This window comes from Pistacia vera, unplaced genomic scaffold (assembly GCF_008641045.1).
Source record: "Pistacia vera cultivar Batoury unplaced genomic scaffold, PisVer_v2 Contig404, whole genome shotgun sequence".
Taxonomy (NCBI): Eukaryota; Viridiplantae; Streptophyta; class Magnoliopsida; order Sapindales; family Anacardiaceae; genus Pistacia; species Pistacia vera.
Window position 1 is genome coordinate 17,496 of NW_022196229.1, and position 18,360 is coordinate 35,855.

An 18,360-nucleotide genomic window follows, 5' to 3' on the forward strand; every position below is an offset into this window, starting at 1 on the left:
CCAGAGTCACATTGTTATCCTTTGTGAATTTAGAGATACTTAGTAGATTTTTTGTAATTTTGAGAATACAAAGAATATTTTTAAAATGCAAACACTTAGATGGTAAAGCACTTGGTAAAAGAAAATGATGGGCATGTGAAATAGCAAGATACTCATCATTACTAACTTGCAGTTTCTCTTTTTGCTCTTCTTCACCAGAATTCATGCTCATCACCCGCTTTTCTCCTTCCCAAACAAGCCTTTCCTACCAGGTCCGGTTACCTTCCGGTGAACTCCACCACTGGCTCAGCCATTTTCTACACCACCTATGAAGCACAAACACCCACTTCACCCCTCTCTCAAACCCCACTTCTCATTTGGCTCCAGGGCGGCCTGGGCAGCTCATCCATGATTGGTAACTTTCTTGAACTCGGCCCTTGGCGGGTCAACTTTTCTCACACGCAAAACGTCGAACACCTTGGCCTTGAACCCAATTCAGGCTCTTGGAACCGCATCTTTGGCCTTCTTTTTGTTGATAATCCCATTGGAACCGGATTTAGTTTTGCTGCAACTGAAGAAGAAATCCCAAGAGATCAATTTTCCGTTGCTAAGCATCTTTTCATAGCGATTTCTGGGTTTCTTGAATCTGATCCCTTGTTTAAAACTAGACCGGTTTATTTTACTGGGGAAAGTTATGCAGGAAAGTATGTTCCTGCAATTGGGTACTACACTTTGAAGAAGAATCTGAACTTGCCAGAGACAAAAAGAGTGAACTTGCAAGGAGTTGCAATTGGGAATGGATTAACAGACCCAGAAACCCAAATCACAACTCACGCTTTAAATGCTTATTTTTCAGGTTTGATCAATGAGAGGCAAAAGAGTGAAATTGAAAAGGCTCAATGGGAGGCAGTTAAGTTAGTTAAAATGGGGAATTGGAGTGAGGCAACAAATGCAAGAAATGGTATGATTACACTAAGCAGATTCCTTATCAAACAAGTTTGGTGACAACGCTTTTACAAATTGAAGAGGTGAAAAAGGCCTTGGGGGCCAAAGAAAGCATAGTTTTTGATGAATGTAGTGATGTTGTGGGGGATGTTTTGCATGAAGATGTGATGAAGAGTGTGAAATATATATATATCTAACTGTTATACTTTTTTTTGTTCTTATGAAGAAGGTAGAGGATGATAAGGAATGGGAATAATTTGCAGGTTTTCTTTTCTTCCAACTGTTAAACCAAAGGTCTCTGTCATGTCCAAATCGTCATTCTTCATCCCACTGGGAAGTTTCCAATCAAAATGGTACAGAAACATCGCGAGAGGAAGTTCAACATTAGCTAAACCAAATGACATTCCTGGGCATATTCTCCGACCGGCACCAAATGGAATGTACTCAAAACTGGTCCCCTTGTAGTCCACAGAATGGTTAAGGAACCTCTCTGGATTGAAGATCTCTGGTTCACTCCAATATTCTGGATCTCTTCCTATCGCCCATGCGTTAACAATGACTCTAGTTTTGATGGGTATGTCGAATCCATTAATCATACATTTCTCTCTACATTCTCTTGGAATTAACAAAGGCCCCGGAGGATGTAGTCTCAAAGTCTCTTTTACTACTAGCTGCAAGAATTTCATTTCGGCGATGCTTGTTTCATCGATCTTGCCTTTTCTATTGAAGACTTCCCTCACCTCAGCTTGTGCCTTCTCCAGCACTCTTGTATTTTTCATCATTTCACACATTGCCCAATCTATAGTAGTAGCAGCTGTCTCTCCACCAGCACCAAAAATGTCCTGAAAAGAGGATTTATGAAAAGATCTCAGCTCAAGGACAAATTTCTGTTTACTCAACATATGCTTTCACATCTTAGTGTTAAATATAACTCTTTCTCAAATCAGGAAATTTAAACCAAAAAGAAAAAAAATATATATCTATCAGCACACAGTGTGACATTGGCCGTGGACAGGTCTAGACCTCTCGTGATATGTCAAGAGTCTTCTAACATCACAACCGTAGATCTAAATGATTCTACATGTAAAGCCAATGGGTGAGGTGCAAATACAAAGTGGCAAGTTTCCCAAGTCTTTGGTGGTTGGTATTGAGTGGCCTACAAATCTAATTAGAGACAAATTATTATGGTTGAGTACCAGTTTTTTGGTCTTTGTCAATGTCTGAATTAAGTTTAGTTATACTACGCAGTAACTAATATGCAAGAAGTACTTACCGAGACCACTGCTTTAATGTTGTCCATAGTTAAGGGAAATTCAAGATCACCATGCTGTTGAACTTTCAAGAGGACATCAACCAGATCTTCAGTTTCCCCACTCTTGTCGATGTTTAACGTTTGCCGTCTCTTCTTGTGGTCATTTATAATTTTTTCAACTATTCTATCAGCTTCTTGATGCAGCTTCTCTACCTGAGACTTGATTCCAGTGATCCATTGGAGAAAATTAATGGAAGGAAATAGATCTGAAATATTAAAACCTGCCGACACTTTTACAAATTCTTCCATCACTGATATAAATAATTCCTGATCTTCGGATTTGCTGCCAAAGGCTGCCCTGGAAGTGATACTATAAATCAGTGAGATAATTTTCTCTGTAAGGTCGATTGGTGATCCCGCTTTTGAAGCAATCCAATCAATGAGACAGGCCACCTCTTCCTCTCTAATTGATCGGAAAGACAGGACTCTTTTCGCGCTGAAAAGCTCCAACATGCAAATTTTTCGCAATTGTCTCCAAGAATCACCATATGGTGCAAAGATTATATCAGTAGAATCATAAGACATGATATTTGCTGCCAGCATTTGAGGCCTTGATGCAAAGTTTATATCATGGGTTTTCATAACTTCTCTGGCATACTCCGGCGATGAAACAACCACCGTGGAAACTTCCCCGAGCTGTAGGTGCATAAATGGTCCATATTTCTTGGCCAAGTCTCTTAATCTGTGATGGGGTAGAGAGCCTCCGAGCTGGTGCAAGTTTCCGATGAGAGGTAATCTTGAGGGCCCTGGAGGCAAATGCAAAGTTTTGTCAACGGTTTTGTATCTCGTCCCTATTTTCAGAACCATTAAGAGAAAGAGAAGAGAGGTGAGAAGGATTGAGAAGGTGGGAAATATCAAATCCATGAGAGAAAAGAAGAATGAGAGGATGGGGATTAATGCGCCTTGTTGACCCTTTTTAAATTCATTTTATACTCCAAGGATGATATTAATTTCAATAATTCACATCCATATAATTTTTGATTTCATTACATTTCAAGATAATTCGAAAACATAGCATTATCTACGGCTTCACTGTATCTTCATCATGCCATTTGTCCGAATGTCCACGTATCTGTTCCCAAGCATAAAAAAATATGAAACAAATATGATGGGATATAGTATTTGGGATACAACTTTTCACATATGTGTTTGTTTTATTACTTAAAAAGCTGCATTCAATAAATACTACTCCTGCCATATTTGACATCCTTTATTCCTTTCTTCTTCAATCTTATGTTGGTGGGGTTTACATCCTTTATTCCTTTCTTCTTCTCCTCTTTATTTCTTCAGTCTCTCTCTCCCTTAACCACCGTGATAAGTCTCTCTTCCACCTGCCATCTGCCCTTCTTTCTTCTTTATTTCTTCAGTCCCTCTTCTTCCAAACACCAACCACCGCTGCAACTTCTGATCTGAACTATTCCGGCGCACAACTCCCTCCTTCTTTCACATATAGACAACATAAAGACCTTACGTATAATATAACGACTGAATTGTAGAAAGCATATATAATTAGGTCGTAGTTGTTAATGAAGTATATGTATTCAAAATATTTTAAGGATTTATAGTTAGTAGTTTCTTTATATATGTATTAATGTGGTATTTTTAAATAGTTAAATTAATACTTAAAATTAATATGAGTTTTTTTTAATATTTAGTGATTATAAAATTATCAATCAAATGTTTAATATTATTAAAATGTGAATTGTTAAATTTTTAGGTTATAATAATAAATTGTTTCAACAAAATGTATCATAATATTATATTAATAAATTATTTATAAAAAATACATCAAACAAATATTTAATAATTTATTCATTATAAATAATAAGGTTAAAACACTCTAACAAACATTTTATTATTTAAATCTTATTCTCGTAATAATAATCTAATTTAAATTCTTAATATTATTTCAAAAATTTTATTTAAAATAACAAAACAAACTAACCATTAATTTCAATAATTTACATCCATTTAATTTTGTAATTTCATTACATTTCAAGATAATTAAAAATATGAAACAAATCAGAGGCCATGTTCTCACTATCAACAGCTCCAATCAGAAAGGTTGGAAATTATATAAGAAGATGTACAAGTCAACAGACACTGGCGTGCACGGCACTCAATCAGCTCCGTATATTCTCAAAATTAGAACCCAACAAATATTATATTGTATAATATAATATTTTTATGTAACGCTGCTACTCTCTATTTTTCAAACAAAAAAATCTGCAGACATTGACTGTGTAAAAGGTATTAGCCGAGCCGAGCCGGTCGTACTCGACTCAAAACAGATTGACTCGGCTTTCAGTTTTTTCAGGCCAAGCCGTTCGGAAAAAAGGTCAGGATCCAATACGAGTAATATCAACTTTTTCTCGTAAATTTTTTTTATAATTATGATATGACACTTCATAGTTAATTAATTATAATTTATAAGATAAGTCTTATCACAAACTGATCAATTCTGAATTATCATATCTCATAAATTTTTTTTTATAATTTTAATATGATAGTTTATGATTAATCAATTATAATTTATTAAGTAAATCCTATTACAAACCCATATGAAATACCATATTAGTTATAAGAGAAAATTTAAGAAAAAAATTATGCAATCATTTTAAAAAATAATAAACACACCCTACAAAAAAAAAAAAGCAAATAAAGAACCATTTTGATGGGCTGGAAAAATTGTGGCAACACAGGAGTAAATGAGTGAGTATAAAACATTAAATGAAACATAAATAAAAAAATATTTTATCCCTTATCTCTTCTCTCTCTTTCCCGCCGCCCTCCCCCCCCCCCCCCCCCCCCCCCCCCCCCTCTCTCTCTCTCTCTCTCTCTCTCTCTCTCTCTCTCGTCCCACCTCTTCATCTTTTATTTTTTCATATTTCTCCAGATTTCCTCCTCCTTCCATTCTCTTCCCTTTTTTCCTCTTCCTTTCTTGCTTTTTTTTTTTTTTTCCCTCCCCTCATTCTTTCTTCTCTCTTTCATTCTTTTTCTTGGTTTACCATGGATGATTAAGGCCATGGTTCACCCTTTTATTAAAATGCTTTACAAGCCCCATTAATAGTAGGGTAGCAACAAGTGAAAGCAGATACTCGAGCAGCTGTCGAGCTTCAGTAGGCTCGAGCTCAAGCTCGAGTATTCATTTTGGCTGTCGAGTTTGAGCTCTAGCTCGAACTCGCTACTGTAGCTCATGAGCCTAGCTCGAGCCGATAAATACTTAACTCAGCTTGGCTCATATACAACCCCGGAACCTTGTACATGTAGAATTTTGTTGATATGTCAACGGTTCTTGTTAGGGCAAAAAATCGTCTTTGGCCCAAATAGGGAAACATGACCACTAGTGAAGAAAAGACCAGACCTAGTCCTAAAAAGGCCCAAGCCAGATTAGTCCCATTTGATACGAGATACGGCCGATCCAAACCATCTGGGCATGGGCCCTCCAATTCCAACTCACCTCCTGGGCCAATAGACAAGTTCAAGGCCCACAGCCCCCCATTGATCATTTTCCTGTTCCTGTTCAATCTCCTATTCGAAGTCACTTTCCTGTTCCTGATCACTTTCCTACTCGAAGTTACTTTCCTGATCAGAATCACTTTCCTAACCGAACACTAGAAAGACAGCTTAATACGGCCCAAATTCTTCTAGGGTTTGCATCAGAGTCACATTAGGATTCCTACTCCTACCAAGATTGGGAGACTAGACAGTCACTATATAAACAGAGGCCAGTCCTCTCACAAAGGAGACTACATTACACCTTCACACCTGAAGCTCCTACTTGAGAGCTTCATTTCACCGCCGTAGTCACAGTCCCCGACTAGACTTCTGGTAACCTCTTGCTCCCTAGCCCCCACTATATTAGCCTTTCAGCCTTGCTGACTTGAGCATCGGAGTGCCTACGGCAAACACCACCCCGGTGTTTCCCGTTCGCTTCACACGTGTGTTTTTCTACGTGTGCAGGTACAGTAGATCTCTAGTGGCATCATCCTCACGAGATCAGACCCCCCTTCTGTACAGATATATTTTTACGTCTACAGTTTGGCGCCCACCGTGGGGCCTCTAGCAATCATTCGGCTCGACGAACCTTGCTACGTGGAAGAACATTCCATGGCTGATAACTTCGATCACTCTAATCCCAGCCTCGAGGCCAAACTGGAAGCTCTAACCGCTCTCATGCAACAGAACTTGGACAAGGTGGCTGCATTGGAAGCTGAGGACAATACGATCCGGACAGAAAACGCGTCCATTAGGTCAGAAAACCATTCCCTCAAGGAGAAGGTGAGTCAATTCCATGACCTAGAGTTCCTTCCCGACCCAGTACCCCCCAATCGGTTCCGCGCCCCTATCCCATCCATGCAACCACTCTTCACACCAGAGCATCAGCCCTCGGCCTCCAGTAAAGGGCCGCGTCCGTTAAGAGCATTGGCGCTTGACGACTCCGTTTTGACTAACGGAGACAAAGATATGCCAACAGAACACCATCCGGCCGACCCATCCCAGCCTCGTGACCAAGATAATCCAATAACAGAAAGCCCACATCCACAAGACCAGCCCATCCTCACCGTCCCGCTCCACCTCCAGTCTACAACCCATACACAAACCCCATTCGGCTCGGCTCACCCTCGCGAGTTGAATGGCCAAACCAAACCAACTCCAGCACTCGAGCTCATCCATTCTGACAGACCGAGCGACTACCAATCGACTCCACTGACCATTCATGTAGGGCGGAACAATAGAACAGTGACAATTAGAGTCACCCAACCGGAAGGGATGAACGAAGATCCATACTACCAAGGAATGCATGACAGAATGGTCTATCAGACTTCCCCCCGAGGGATGACCCAACGGAATACGCCGAGAAAGAATTCAGTAGCAGACCTAGTAAGACAGGATGACCCGGTAGTATCCTCCTCTCCTATAGAACAAGTACTGGCCAAGAGACTGGCCGACGTCGAGGCAGTGATGAGACGCATTCCAGGAATGCCGGTCCCAACCAAGAAGAGCAGGCCCCATTATTACGCGGATTCACTCTTCGTGGACGAGATCGCCCTAACCGACTTGCCACAGAAGTTCACTATCCCCAACATGAAAATGTACGACGGCACAACCGATCCGGATGATCACATAGCCTCGTACAAGCAACGGATGTTCACCGTCTCAATACCCCGACCGCTTAGGGGAGCCTGCATGTGCAAAAGTTTCGGTTCGAGCTTATCCGGCCCAGCACTACAATGGTACACGAACCTCCCGAATGGATCCATTGATTCGTTCGCTCAACTCACCGACACGTTTGTGGAACAGTTCGCCAGCAGCAAGAAACTCGAGAAACTGTCAGCCAACTTGTACAAAGTATACCAGAGAAGGGGCAAACCATTGAGAGAATATGTCAGCAGGTTTAACAGAGAGAAGATTTCCATCCCAGCATGCAACCTTGAGACAGCCGTAGATGCCTTCAGAAAGGGTCTCCTCCCGGACGGAGAGCTATACAAAGAACTTACAAAGCTTGGACGCACAACAATGGAAGACGCCCTGGCCCGGGCAGTGATCCAAATCAGGTGGGAGGAGGATGAGATAAACCAAACGATTCACTCCAGATATGAACCAAGGTAGAGCGACAGGAGGCCAGAGCCTGGACCGGTAAAGCACCGCTACCACCCCCCAGTACGCAATATGGGTAGAGTCAGGAAGCCTTATGATCGCCAACCCTCAAGAAATGATAACAGGCAGTTCGGGTCGAACCGACCTAGAATACCGGAGTACAACCTCAACGTCGAACCGACCCAGGTCATAGCAATAATGAAAGGATTAGGATCCACCGTCAAGTGGCCTGGCAAGCTCCATCCCGAGGCAAGGAGAGACATAACCAAGTGGTGCGAGTTCCACAACGATCATGGGCACAACACCGCAGACTCTATTGCCTTACGACTCAAGGTTGCCACACTTCTGAAAAGAGGACATCTCCGTGATCTGCTTACTGACAAGTGGAAGAACACCATTAGCCAGAAAAGCTCCAAAGAACTATCACCCTCTCCGCGGGAACCCACACCAAAAGGTTTCTGTTCGCTCATCTCTGGAGGATCAGAGATCAGCGGAGTAAGTTACTCATCGGCCAAGCGGTATGCTAGAGCCAACCACCACCATGAAGTCCAGTCCATCCATTCGGTCTTGTGGTCACACTCTCATCAGGTAATTCAGTTTGAAGATGACGAACTGGTCACCCAGGCCACTCCTCATCACGACGCTTTAGTCATATCCGTGTAGATTGCCAACATCCTAGTGAAAATGGTGTTCGTAGATGGAGGTTCGTCAGCAAACATCTTGTTCCTCGAAGTAGTAAAAGCAATGGGACTAGAAGAAGCAAACATCAACAGGCGGTCGACACTACTGGTTGGGTTTAGCTCGGAGCAGAAATACACTATTGGAGAGATAGTCCTTCCCATCTACACCGGTAGAGTGAACAAATAGACTGTCTTCTTGGTGATCGACTGCCCATCTCCCTACAACGTCATTTTGTGCCGGCCTTGGATCCACAATATGCAGGCAGTCCCATCTACATTCCACCAGACGATCAGGTTTCCAACCAAGTGGGGGGTACGAGAGATCACCAAAGCTTCCAGAGACTGCTACAAGAACGCCTTCAAGAACAGAGGAAACTCTTCATAGCAACTACAGTCTCATCCAACCCCTCGGACCGAGCTTGACCAACTGACCATTGAGGAGTTGGATGAAGTCCAGATACATCCGAATGACCCTAAGAGAAAGACACATATAGGTTCCCGCCTCGAACCCGAGACAAAGGAGAAGCTGATAGAATTTCTTAAACAGAACGAAGATTGTTTCGCCTGTTCCCATGCCGACATGACCGGAATCAATCCAGACGCAATGGTCCAGCAGCTCAAGGCAGATCCGGATCACCCACCAGTGATGGTAGATGCGACCGTAGGGCACGAACTCCTTAGTTTCATGGACGCCTTCTTGGGATATAACCAGATCCTGATGCATCCGGACGACTAAGAGAAGACAACCTTCATCACAAAGAGGGGAACCTACTGCTACAAAGTAATGTCGTTCGGACTGAAAAACGCTGGGGCCACCTACCAATGGCTAGTCAACAAGATGTTCTCCAACTACTTAGGAGAGACTATAGAGGTTTACATCGATGACATGCTCGTCAAGTCCCTAATTGCCAAACAACACCTTGACCACCTTAGCCAGGCATTTGACGTCCTCCGGAAGTACAACATGAAGCTGAATCCAGCCAAGTGCTCATTCGGCGTCTCATCGGGTAAATTCTTGGGCTATATGGTTACTCAGAGAGGGATAGAAGTGAACCTTGACCAGATCAGAGCGATCCTCAACATATCATCCCCTACTTGCTTTAGAGATGTCCAGTGCCTTGCAGGACGAGTGGCTGCCCTAAGCCGCTTCATTTCTAGATCAGCTGATAAGTGTCACCTATTCTTCCATGCCCTCAAGAAGTCCAAGAAGTTCGACTGGAACCCCCCTACGAAGAAGCCCTACAACAGCTGAAGAGGTATCTAACCACACCCCCGCTTCTTTCCAAACCTGTGGACGGGGAGAAGCTCTACTCTTACTTAGCGGTCTCAGAGACAGCCATCTCAGCAGTGCTAGTCCAGGAAGAAGAATCAAAGTAGTTACCGGTCTACTATGTGAGCAAGTTGCTCCTCGATGCAGAAACCCGATACAATCAACTAGAAAAACTGGCCCTCGCCCTCATCCATGCATCCAGGAAGCTCAGGCCGTACTTTCAGTGCCACTCCATTGTTGTAATCACCTCCTTCCTGCTCAAGAAGATACTGCACAAACTAGAACTGTCAGGCCGACTCATGCAATGGACAGTAGAGCTCAGTGAGTTCGACATAGCCTACCAATCCTGTACCGCTGTCAAGTCCCAAGCACTAGCAGACTTCATTACCGACTTCACACCAAGCGCCATCACCTAGGCCGAAAGAGAATTACTATGCATGAACGGTGCACCACCCTTAAAGTGGACTCCCCTAGTAGATGGATTGAGTAATGTTAATGGAAGCGGACTCAGAATAGTGTTGATCGCACTAGAGGGAGACATCGTCCAACGAGCAATCCGGTGTGGGTTCAAGTGCATGAATAACGAGGCCGAATATGAAGCCCTCCTAGCCGGACTTACCTTGGCTAGAGAAATTAGAGCCAAGAAACTGGAAGTAAAGTCCGATTCCCAACTCGTAGTCAATCAACTACAAGGCACGTATCAAGCATGCGATCCAAAGATGACATCCTATTTGAGCATGGTCAAAGAGCTGCAGGCCCAATTCGAAGAGTTCTCCATCGTACAGATCCCTAGAGTTGAGAACTACCATGCCGACGCCCTAGCCAACCTTGGCTCGGCACTCCCATGTTCCTCCCAATCATCCATCCCTCTCTTATTCATGCAGTGGCCAGCCAACTAGAAGGAACAACCACCGAACAAGTCTCCCGCAGAAGCCATGGGCATTGAGCAAGCCGACTGCTGGATGACCCCAGTAATAAGATACCTGGAAAATGATGAACTGCAGGCTGACAAGAATGAAGCACACCGACTGAAAGCAAGAGCCGTGTTGTTGATTTTCGCAAGTGTACGAAATCGTGCAAGTAATAAAGTGTAAGAATACGGATGTCGAACCCAAGGGAATTACTAATACCAAGTACCAATTAAACTATCCTATTACTATTTGATTAATCAGATTTTCAGAATGATTCAATGAAAAATAAAACAACTTAGAAACAAAATAGAAACAGACTTTTATTAACACTTTAGTAGGAAATCAATATGACTAAACCTAGGGCATAGATTTCACACCAATTTAATCTTATGCATTGACAATTATCGTTAACCCAATTAAGCTTATTCTAAAGACCAAACTCCCTAATATTTCACTAACTTTCTCTCGAACAACTAACAAATTAACTCCTAATTACTAACCCGAATGATCTCTAATCAGATTTAAGCAATTGGAGATCATTAAGTTCTATGGAATTTACCAGAGCCTCACAGATCGCGGTAACCTATCTCTAGCGTTCGCTCAATCTATGGTTTTATTACCTTAGACTAATTAGGTTTCATCTCTCGATCTCAACCTAACCCATAAAATCATTCAACTCTAGGGCCCTTAAGAATTGAAAGCTTTAAGCGCAATAATAAAACTTAAAACAAAACTTAATAAAAATTAGCAACAAATAATTCAATGCATATTCATAAAATTGGGCTACATCTTAGCCCTAGAAAATAAAATTAGTTCATACTTTCAGTAATAAAAGTCATTATATTCATAAACATGAGTATAAGAAAGAGTAGAAAAACTTCTCTAATTGATGACTCAGAATTGCAGGAATTTCCAATCTCCAATCAGCCGCTCCACTTATCTCTCCTTTTCCTCCCTAAAAATCAGTTAAAGACATCTATTTATACTCCTAGGGTTTTAGGGTTATGATTCCCACTATCCTAATCACATTAGAACTCTTAAAACAGGAAATACACGTCATAAATTTAATGTAAAAAAGTCCAGAATTGCAGTTGTGCCGCAGCATTATGCCTAGGCATAGTTGATTCTGCCCCAGAACTCGAAATCTTGACAAGACGGTGGTTTTTGTGCATGATAACGTGCGAATCTGGTCAAGTGGTAAACCTATGAATTGTACCCCTTTAAATCAGCTTTCCAACGGTTCAAGAATCATCGCAATCCAAGATCTGCAGCTCAAGTTATTGTCGAATTACTGTCGCATGTGAAAACTGGAGCATTTTCCAGGATTTTCACTTTAACTTCAATTCGCCCTAACTTCTTCGTTTCAACTCCGAATCATGAACCATTTGATTCTTGTCGTCCCACATTCCATCGTCGATATAACCTTCATCCGAGTATCATCTTTAAGAACCTGAAAACACTCGAAACATCCCCGTGATCCCATAAAAGACATTTATAAAATAATTAAGTTAAATTTCACAAATTAAACACATTTTTCCACAAATAATCTAATTGAATCACTAACAAAATATGTGTTTTCAAGCTTTTATCAAGCCGCTAGATTCACCATACATGAGGGCCAACTCCTCAGAAAGTCATTCTCAGGCCCTTATCTCAAATGCGTAAGCAAAGAAAAAGCCCAAAGTGTTCTAGCTGAACTCCATGAAGGCGAATGCGGGAACCACGCAGGAGGACGCAGTCTTGCACACCGGGTGATCTTACTGGCTAAACATACGCACCGATTCGACCGCTTACGTAAAGAAGTGCGACAGCTGTCAGAGGTTTACCCATGTCTCACACCTCCCACCAGAGCGACTCCATTCCATCCTCACACCTTGGCCATTCATGAAGTGGGGAATGAACATCGTGGGAAAGCTACCTACTACACCGGGACAACAGGTCTTCATGTTGGCTGTGACAGACTACTTTACCAAGTGGATCGAAGCCAAAGCCTTTGCACAAGTCAGAGATCAAGAGGTAAAAGCCTTCATCTGGAAGAATGTGATCTGCAGGTTCGGAATACCGAAGGAGATCGTCACCGATAATGGGTCCCAGTTCATTAGCTCAAGCTTCAAGGATTATTGTGACAAGAAGGGCATCAAACTGAGTTTTTCAACTCCCCGCAACCCCCAGTCTAACGGCTAGGCCAAGTCATCAAACAAGACCATCATTCAGACATTGAAAAAACGACTGCAGAAAGCCAAAGGCGTATGGGTAGACGAGCTACCCGAAGTCCTCTGGTCGTATCGAACCACGGCTCGATCATCAATGGGTGAAACCCCGTTCTCCCTCACATATGGTTCTAAAGAAGTCATCCCAGCAGAGGTATCAGTTCCGTCCACCAGGCTCTAATAGGCGGACGAGGAATCAAACAGTCACAATCTCTGCTAGAACCTAGAAATCGTGGATGAGCTTCGGGAACAGGCTAGCATCCGCAACGTAGTTTACCAGCAATAGGCCTCCCGACATTATAACCGTAACATGAGGATCCGTACTTTCAAGATAAGCGACTGGGTCCCCCGCAAGGTATTCCAAAACACCAAGGAGATCAACTCTGACAAACTCGGCCTCACCTGGGAAGGCCCTTACAAGATAATCAAAACAGCAGGGAAGGGTGCCTAAAAACCCCAGACCCTCGAAGGCAAAGACATCAACAATAGTTGGAATGCCATTCACCTCAAACGCTACTACTACTAGGCGAACTTTGTTTTTCTTTATTTTTCATTTTAAAAAGGATGAGTGGGCCTATCCACTTCCTCTTAGACAGTTGCCCTCATGGCCAAAAATTCAATGAAGTATTATTTAGAAACTTTTGTCTTTCAAACCGACCCTGGTCGATGAATTACTGACACCTTCAGATCAGCCATGCTGATAAACTTACTAACGTCTTCAAATCGACCCTGCCCAATAAACGTACGTACACCTTCAAATCGACTCTGTTCGATTCACGAGGACACCTTAAGATCGGCCATGCCGACAAACGTACTAACGCCTTCAAATCGGCCCTGCCTAATAAACTTACGTACACCTTCGAATCGACCCTGCTTGATTCACGAGGACACATTCAGATCGGCCATGCCAATAAACGTACTAACAGCTTCAAATTGGCCCTGCCTGATAAACTTACGCACACCTTTGAATCGACTCTGCTTGATTCACGAGGACACCTTCAGATTGGCCATGCAGATAAACGTACTAACACCTTCAAATCGGCCTTGCCCAATAAACGTACGTACATCTTTGAATCGACCCTGCTCGATTCACAAGGACACCTTCAGATCAGCCATGCCGACAAGCGTACTAACGCCTTCAAATCGGTGCTGCCCGATAAACGTATGTATACCTTCGAATCGACCCTACTTGATTCACGAGGACACCTTCAGATCGGCCATACCGATAAACGTACTAACACCTTCAAATCGACCTTGCCCGATAAACGTACGTACACCTTCGAATCAACCCTGTTCGATTCACGAGGACACCTTCAGATCAGCCATGCCGATAAACGTACTAGTGCCTTTAAATCAGCCCTGCCTAATAAACGTACGTACACCTTCGAATCGACCCTGCTCGATTCACAAGGACACCTTCAGATCAACCATGCCGACAAGCGTACTAACGCCTTCAAATCGGTGCTGCCTTGATGCCTGATAAACGTACGTATACCTTCGAATCGACCCTGCTCGATTCACGAGGACACCTTCAGATCGGCCATGCCGATAAACGTACTAATGCCTTCAAATGGCCTGCCCGATAAACATACGCCAAACATACGTACACCTTCAAATTGACCCTGTTCGATTCACGAGGACACCTTCAGATCGGCCATGCCGACAAACGTACTAACGCCTTCAAATCGGCCCTGCCTAATAAACGTATGTACACCTTCGAATCGACCCTACTCGATTCACGAGAACACCTTCAGATCAGCCATGCCGATAAATGTACTAACGCCTTCAAATTGGCCCTGCCCGATAAACGTACGTACACCTTCGAATCGACCCTGTTTGATTCACGAGGACACCTTCAGATCGGCCATGCCAATAAACGTACTAACGCCTTCAAATCGGTGCTGCCCGATAAACGTACGTACACTTTCGAATCGACCCTGCTTGATTCACGAGGACACCTTCAGATCGGCCATGCCGATAAACATACTAACGCCTTCAAATCGGCCTTGCTCGATAAACATACGTACACCTTCGAATCAACCCTGTTCGATTCACGAGGACACCTTCAGATCGGCCATGCCGATAAACGTACTAGCGCCTTCAAATCAGCCCTGCCCGATAAACGTATGTACACCTTCGAATCGACCCTGCTTGATTCACGAGGACACCTTCAGATCGGTCATGCCGACAAAAGTACTAACGCCTTCAAATCGGCCTTGCCCGATAAACGTACGTACACCTTCGAATCGACCCTGCTCGATTCACGAGGACACCTTTAGATCAGCCATGCTGACAAACGTACTAACGCCTTCAAATCGGCCCTGCCCGATAAATGTACGTATACCTTTGAATCAACCATGCTCGATTCAAGAGGACACCGTCAGATCGGCCATGTCGATAAACGTACTAACGCCTTCAAATCGGTCCTACCCAATAAACGTACGTACACCTTCAAATCGACCCTGCTCGATTCACGATGACACCTTCGGATCGGCCCTGCCAATAAACGTACTAAATATCTGCCCTGCTTGATTCGCGAGTTGCACTGTAGTATTGGCTCCACTCGGTCTACCAAACTCAACACGACTTATGATTCACACCACCCAATCGGCCGATCCGACCCAAGAACTGAACTAAATTTTATCTTCGTTCATCCAAGGGAATGTGCACTCGGTCAACCAGACTGAATGAATGGTCCTTACACCATCGACAAGCAAAGCACTGACCCAGCCCAACATAAGGCCTACATGCCCTAGCCACTAGGCCACTCTAAAGTAACATACACGCATAGTGCACCTACAAGTAAAGAAACAACAGTTCATTCATCCAAGGAGACAGTATCAGAAGTCAAAATAGTCAAATGTTATATATATAACATCAAACAGAATACAAAAAAATGGCACACACGCCAGATGAAAGGGCATCACAGGCCCTAAAATACATAAATAAAGAAAAAGCTAAGTATCCTCAGCACGAGCTTCATCCTCCATCGCCGAATCAGTCACCATGTCCGCGCTGCCAACGCTTGGCCCAGCAGCCTGGTCGCCCGCATCATCAACACCCGATGGCCTTTGTTGGCTAAGGTCAAGCATCTGCTCGTCGTCCTGCCCCCCCGGATGACTACCCCCTTCTTCCAGTAACTCCTGCATGAGCAAGATGTCTTCATCTGGATCCCAATGAGAGGTCCGTCCTTCCTTGAACTCAAGCATGAGCTCACCTTGGGCCTTGATGATAGCATCATCAGCAATGGAGATGCACTGCTCCCTGAGAGATTCGACCTCTGCGGTTCTCTCAGCCAACTCACGCCTCAATCTCTCGACCTCCCGCTCACTATCCCTGAGGCGCTGCTGACTCTCCTGCTCAGCCTTTCCAGACGCTGCCTCCCTCTGGCGCAAGCTAGTATTGGCCTTGGACACATCCTGTATCTGTTTCTCTTGCGCCACAATGGACTTCCTCAGATGAAGACTGCTAGTGAGCACCTGCACAACAAAACATTGTCATCAGAACAAAATTCAAAACGAGAACACCAAGTAATACTGTCATACCTGAACGGGCGTGGGATACCCCCTAATCAGCAACAGCAGCAACTGCCCCCATTTGATTCAAACGCGCCTCATCTACCAGAAACAAGAAAGAGTTGGCCAGTTTGCTCATAGAAGTCGCATCGGAATAAGTCGATGCAGTAGCTGGAATCGTGAATGTAATCATCCCGGACTCCTCATCCACAACTGCAGCGTGGGACGACCCGGCCCCTATGGCAGGCTGCTGACTCGGCGGTGTCACCAACACATCCTCTACCCTCCTATCCTCCCTGGCCAAGGACTCCCTCCTCCTCTTCTCTCGGCGCCGGGCGATAGATTCACTCATTCTCGGGACGGTCAACTTCTTCATCAGCGATTCTGTAAGTGCAAATTCTCCAACTGTTAGTGGGTTCAACTCGGACTCACAAAAAATGATATGGTTGCAGTATCGACTCAGAAGCACATCCCAAGTCTGCTTCAGCGAGGGGAAGGGAGTACCTCTCTGTATAGCCTCTACTCCGGCCCAAAGAATGCTGGTCCTCAGGTTGGACTCTGCTAGCACTACTCACCAATTCCTTTACTCTAATAGGATGGCTAACACCCTCTGGGTAGCTACGTCCAAGCCGTCCCCGCTCTGCCCAGTACGATTGAAATCAAGCTTTGGAAGCAAAAAACACAATCAAGATTTAGTAATCAAAAGTACGAAAGAAACGACTAAGTTCTCACCAGTGGCTCGCCAGCCGATCGGGATCTTGCCCTGGCCTCTTTCTCCAAATACAGCTTGACCCCTCTGATAGAAATATCGGTCCTTCTAGTTCTTGTCACTGGACCGTAGATCGGTCACCAAGTGAGACCGATCATGCCTCAAGTTCAACAAGTAACGACCCTTCTCTTTATCATTTTCCTTCAAGAAGTACGAGTACAGCAGCTCGTACAGCCCGAACCTCACTTGGTTCCGAACACAGCGGTCTTAGCAGTCTCCAAGCATTCGGCATAAGTTGAGACGGGGCAATCATGAAGTGGTTGAGTACTTCCCACACAAGGCGAGGGACGGGTAGCCTCAACCCATCATGAAACCACTTCTCATAAACACTGATCCAACCTCTTGCCTCCCAGTCAACCCGCTCATACGACCGTGGCATCCGAATGTCAACCGAACTCGGAATGTGATACAAGGTCCGGATGTGCCACACATCACTATCTTTCAGCACGGGCGGATAGTCTCTAGTCAAAATCCCACTACCCTGTTGGCTCGGCGCCTCCTTGGAGCCACTACCAAAGGAGGATGAACTACCGACTCCTTCGTAGTTTTCCCCACTTCCCCCATGCTTACCCGAACCACTCGGGCCGAGAGTACTCGCACTTGGGGCAGCTACACTAACTCCGGTCGGCACCCCAATCGGGACGCCCTCTTCAGGCATCATCACTATTGTGGGGGCACGCTCATACTCATCCACAACACCCACCCCAATCTCACTTAAGCTTGCTGATTCGGTGTCTGACATGATGGCCCAATCGCCCAGACCGACTGACTCCGCCTAGCTTCAGAATTCCTAAAAAACTGTCAAAGAGCCACTCGCCCTGAGCGACCGATCGATCGAAGGAAGATACTCCACACAGCAATCAATCCCCCTTCAGCACCGGTCGACCTACCCGATAACAAGGTCGCTCCTAATCCTTGATCGACCCCTCCAACCGACAAACCCAGACCTCGATTCAAGACTTTCCCCTCTCAAACCAAGTGACCGACTCACCCTCAGATTCAGCACTAAGCCTACTCACCCTTGCTCGTCGATGGACTCACACAATATTACCCGTTCGGTCTGGATGACCGACCAACTATTCAATCCACTCACTCTTTCACCACTCGGTAAGACAGACCGACTGAACCAATACTAAACAAGACTTTGTCTTCCCGATCCCGACCAAAA

General features: G+C 44.3%; 2 protein-coding genes and 1 pseudogene across 2 annotated transcripts; 2 read left to right on the forward strand and 1 right to left on the reverse strand.

Annotated features, from left to right (window-relative positions):
* Positions 1-127: 127 nt before the first annotated feature.
* On the forward strand, positions 128-1,121 carry LOC116142036 (annotated as a pseudogene).
* On the reverse strand, positions 947-3,147 carry LOC116142070 (cytochrome P450 71D11-like). Its single transcript, XM_031427523.1, has 2 exons — positions 2,198-3,147; positions 947-1,766 (listed from the first exon to the last, which is right to left on the reverse strand). Exons 1-2 carry the CDS (start codon positions 3,098-3,100, stop codon positions 1,143-1,145), a joined length of 1,527 nt encoding a protein of 508 aa, XP_031283383.1. The 5' UTR covers positions 3,101-3,147; the 3' UTR covers positions 947-1,142.
* Positions 3,148-7,909: 4,762 nt separating this feature from the next.
* LOC116142037 lies at positions 7,910-8,500 on the forward strand. The gene has a single exon (XM_031427496.1). It carries the CDS (start codon positions 7,910-7,912, stop codon positions 8,498-8,500), a length of 591 nt encoding a protein of 196 aa, XP_031283356.1.
* The last annotated feature ends 9,860 nt before the right edge of the window (positions 8,501-18,360 follow it).

What these genes read in the sequence shown, in the direction of transcription:
- LOC116142070 (XM_031427523.1), bottom strand. Translation starts at nt 3,100, where the DNA reads ATGGATTTGATATTTCCCACCTTCTCAATCCTTCTCACCTCTCTTCTC. An exon ending in ACATTAAAGCAGTGGTCTCG is followed by an intron (nt 1,767 to 2,197) that starts GTAAGTACTTCT and finishes TCCTCTTTTCAG; the next exon opens with GACATTTTTGGTGCTGGTGG.
- LOC116142037 (XM_031427496.1), top strand. Translation starts at nt 7,910, where the DNA reads ATGGGTAGAGTCAGGAAGCCTTATGATCGCCAACCCTCAAGAAATGAT.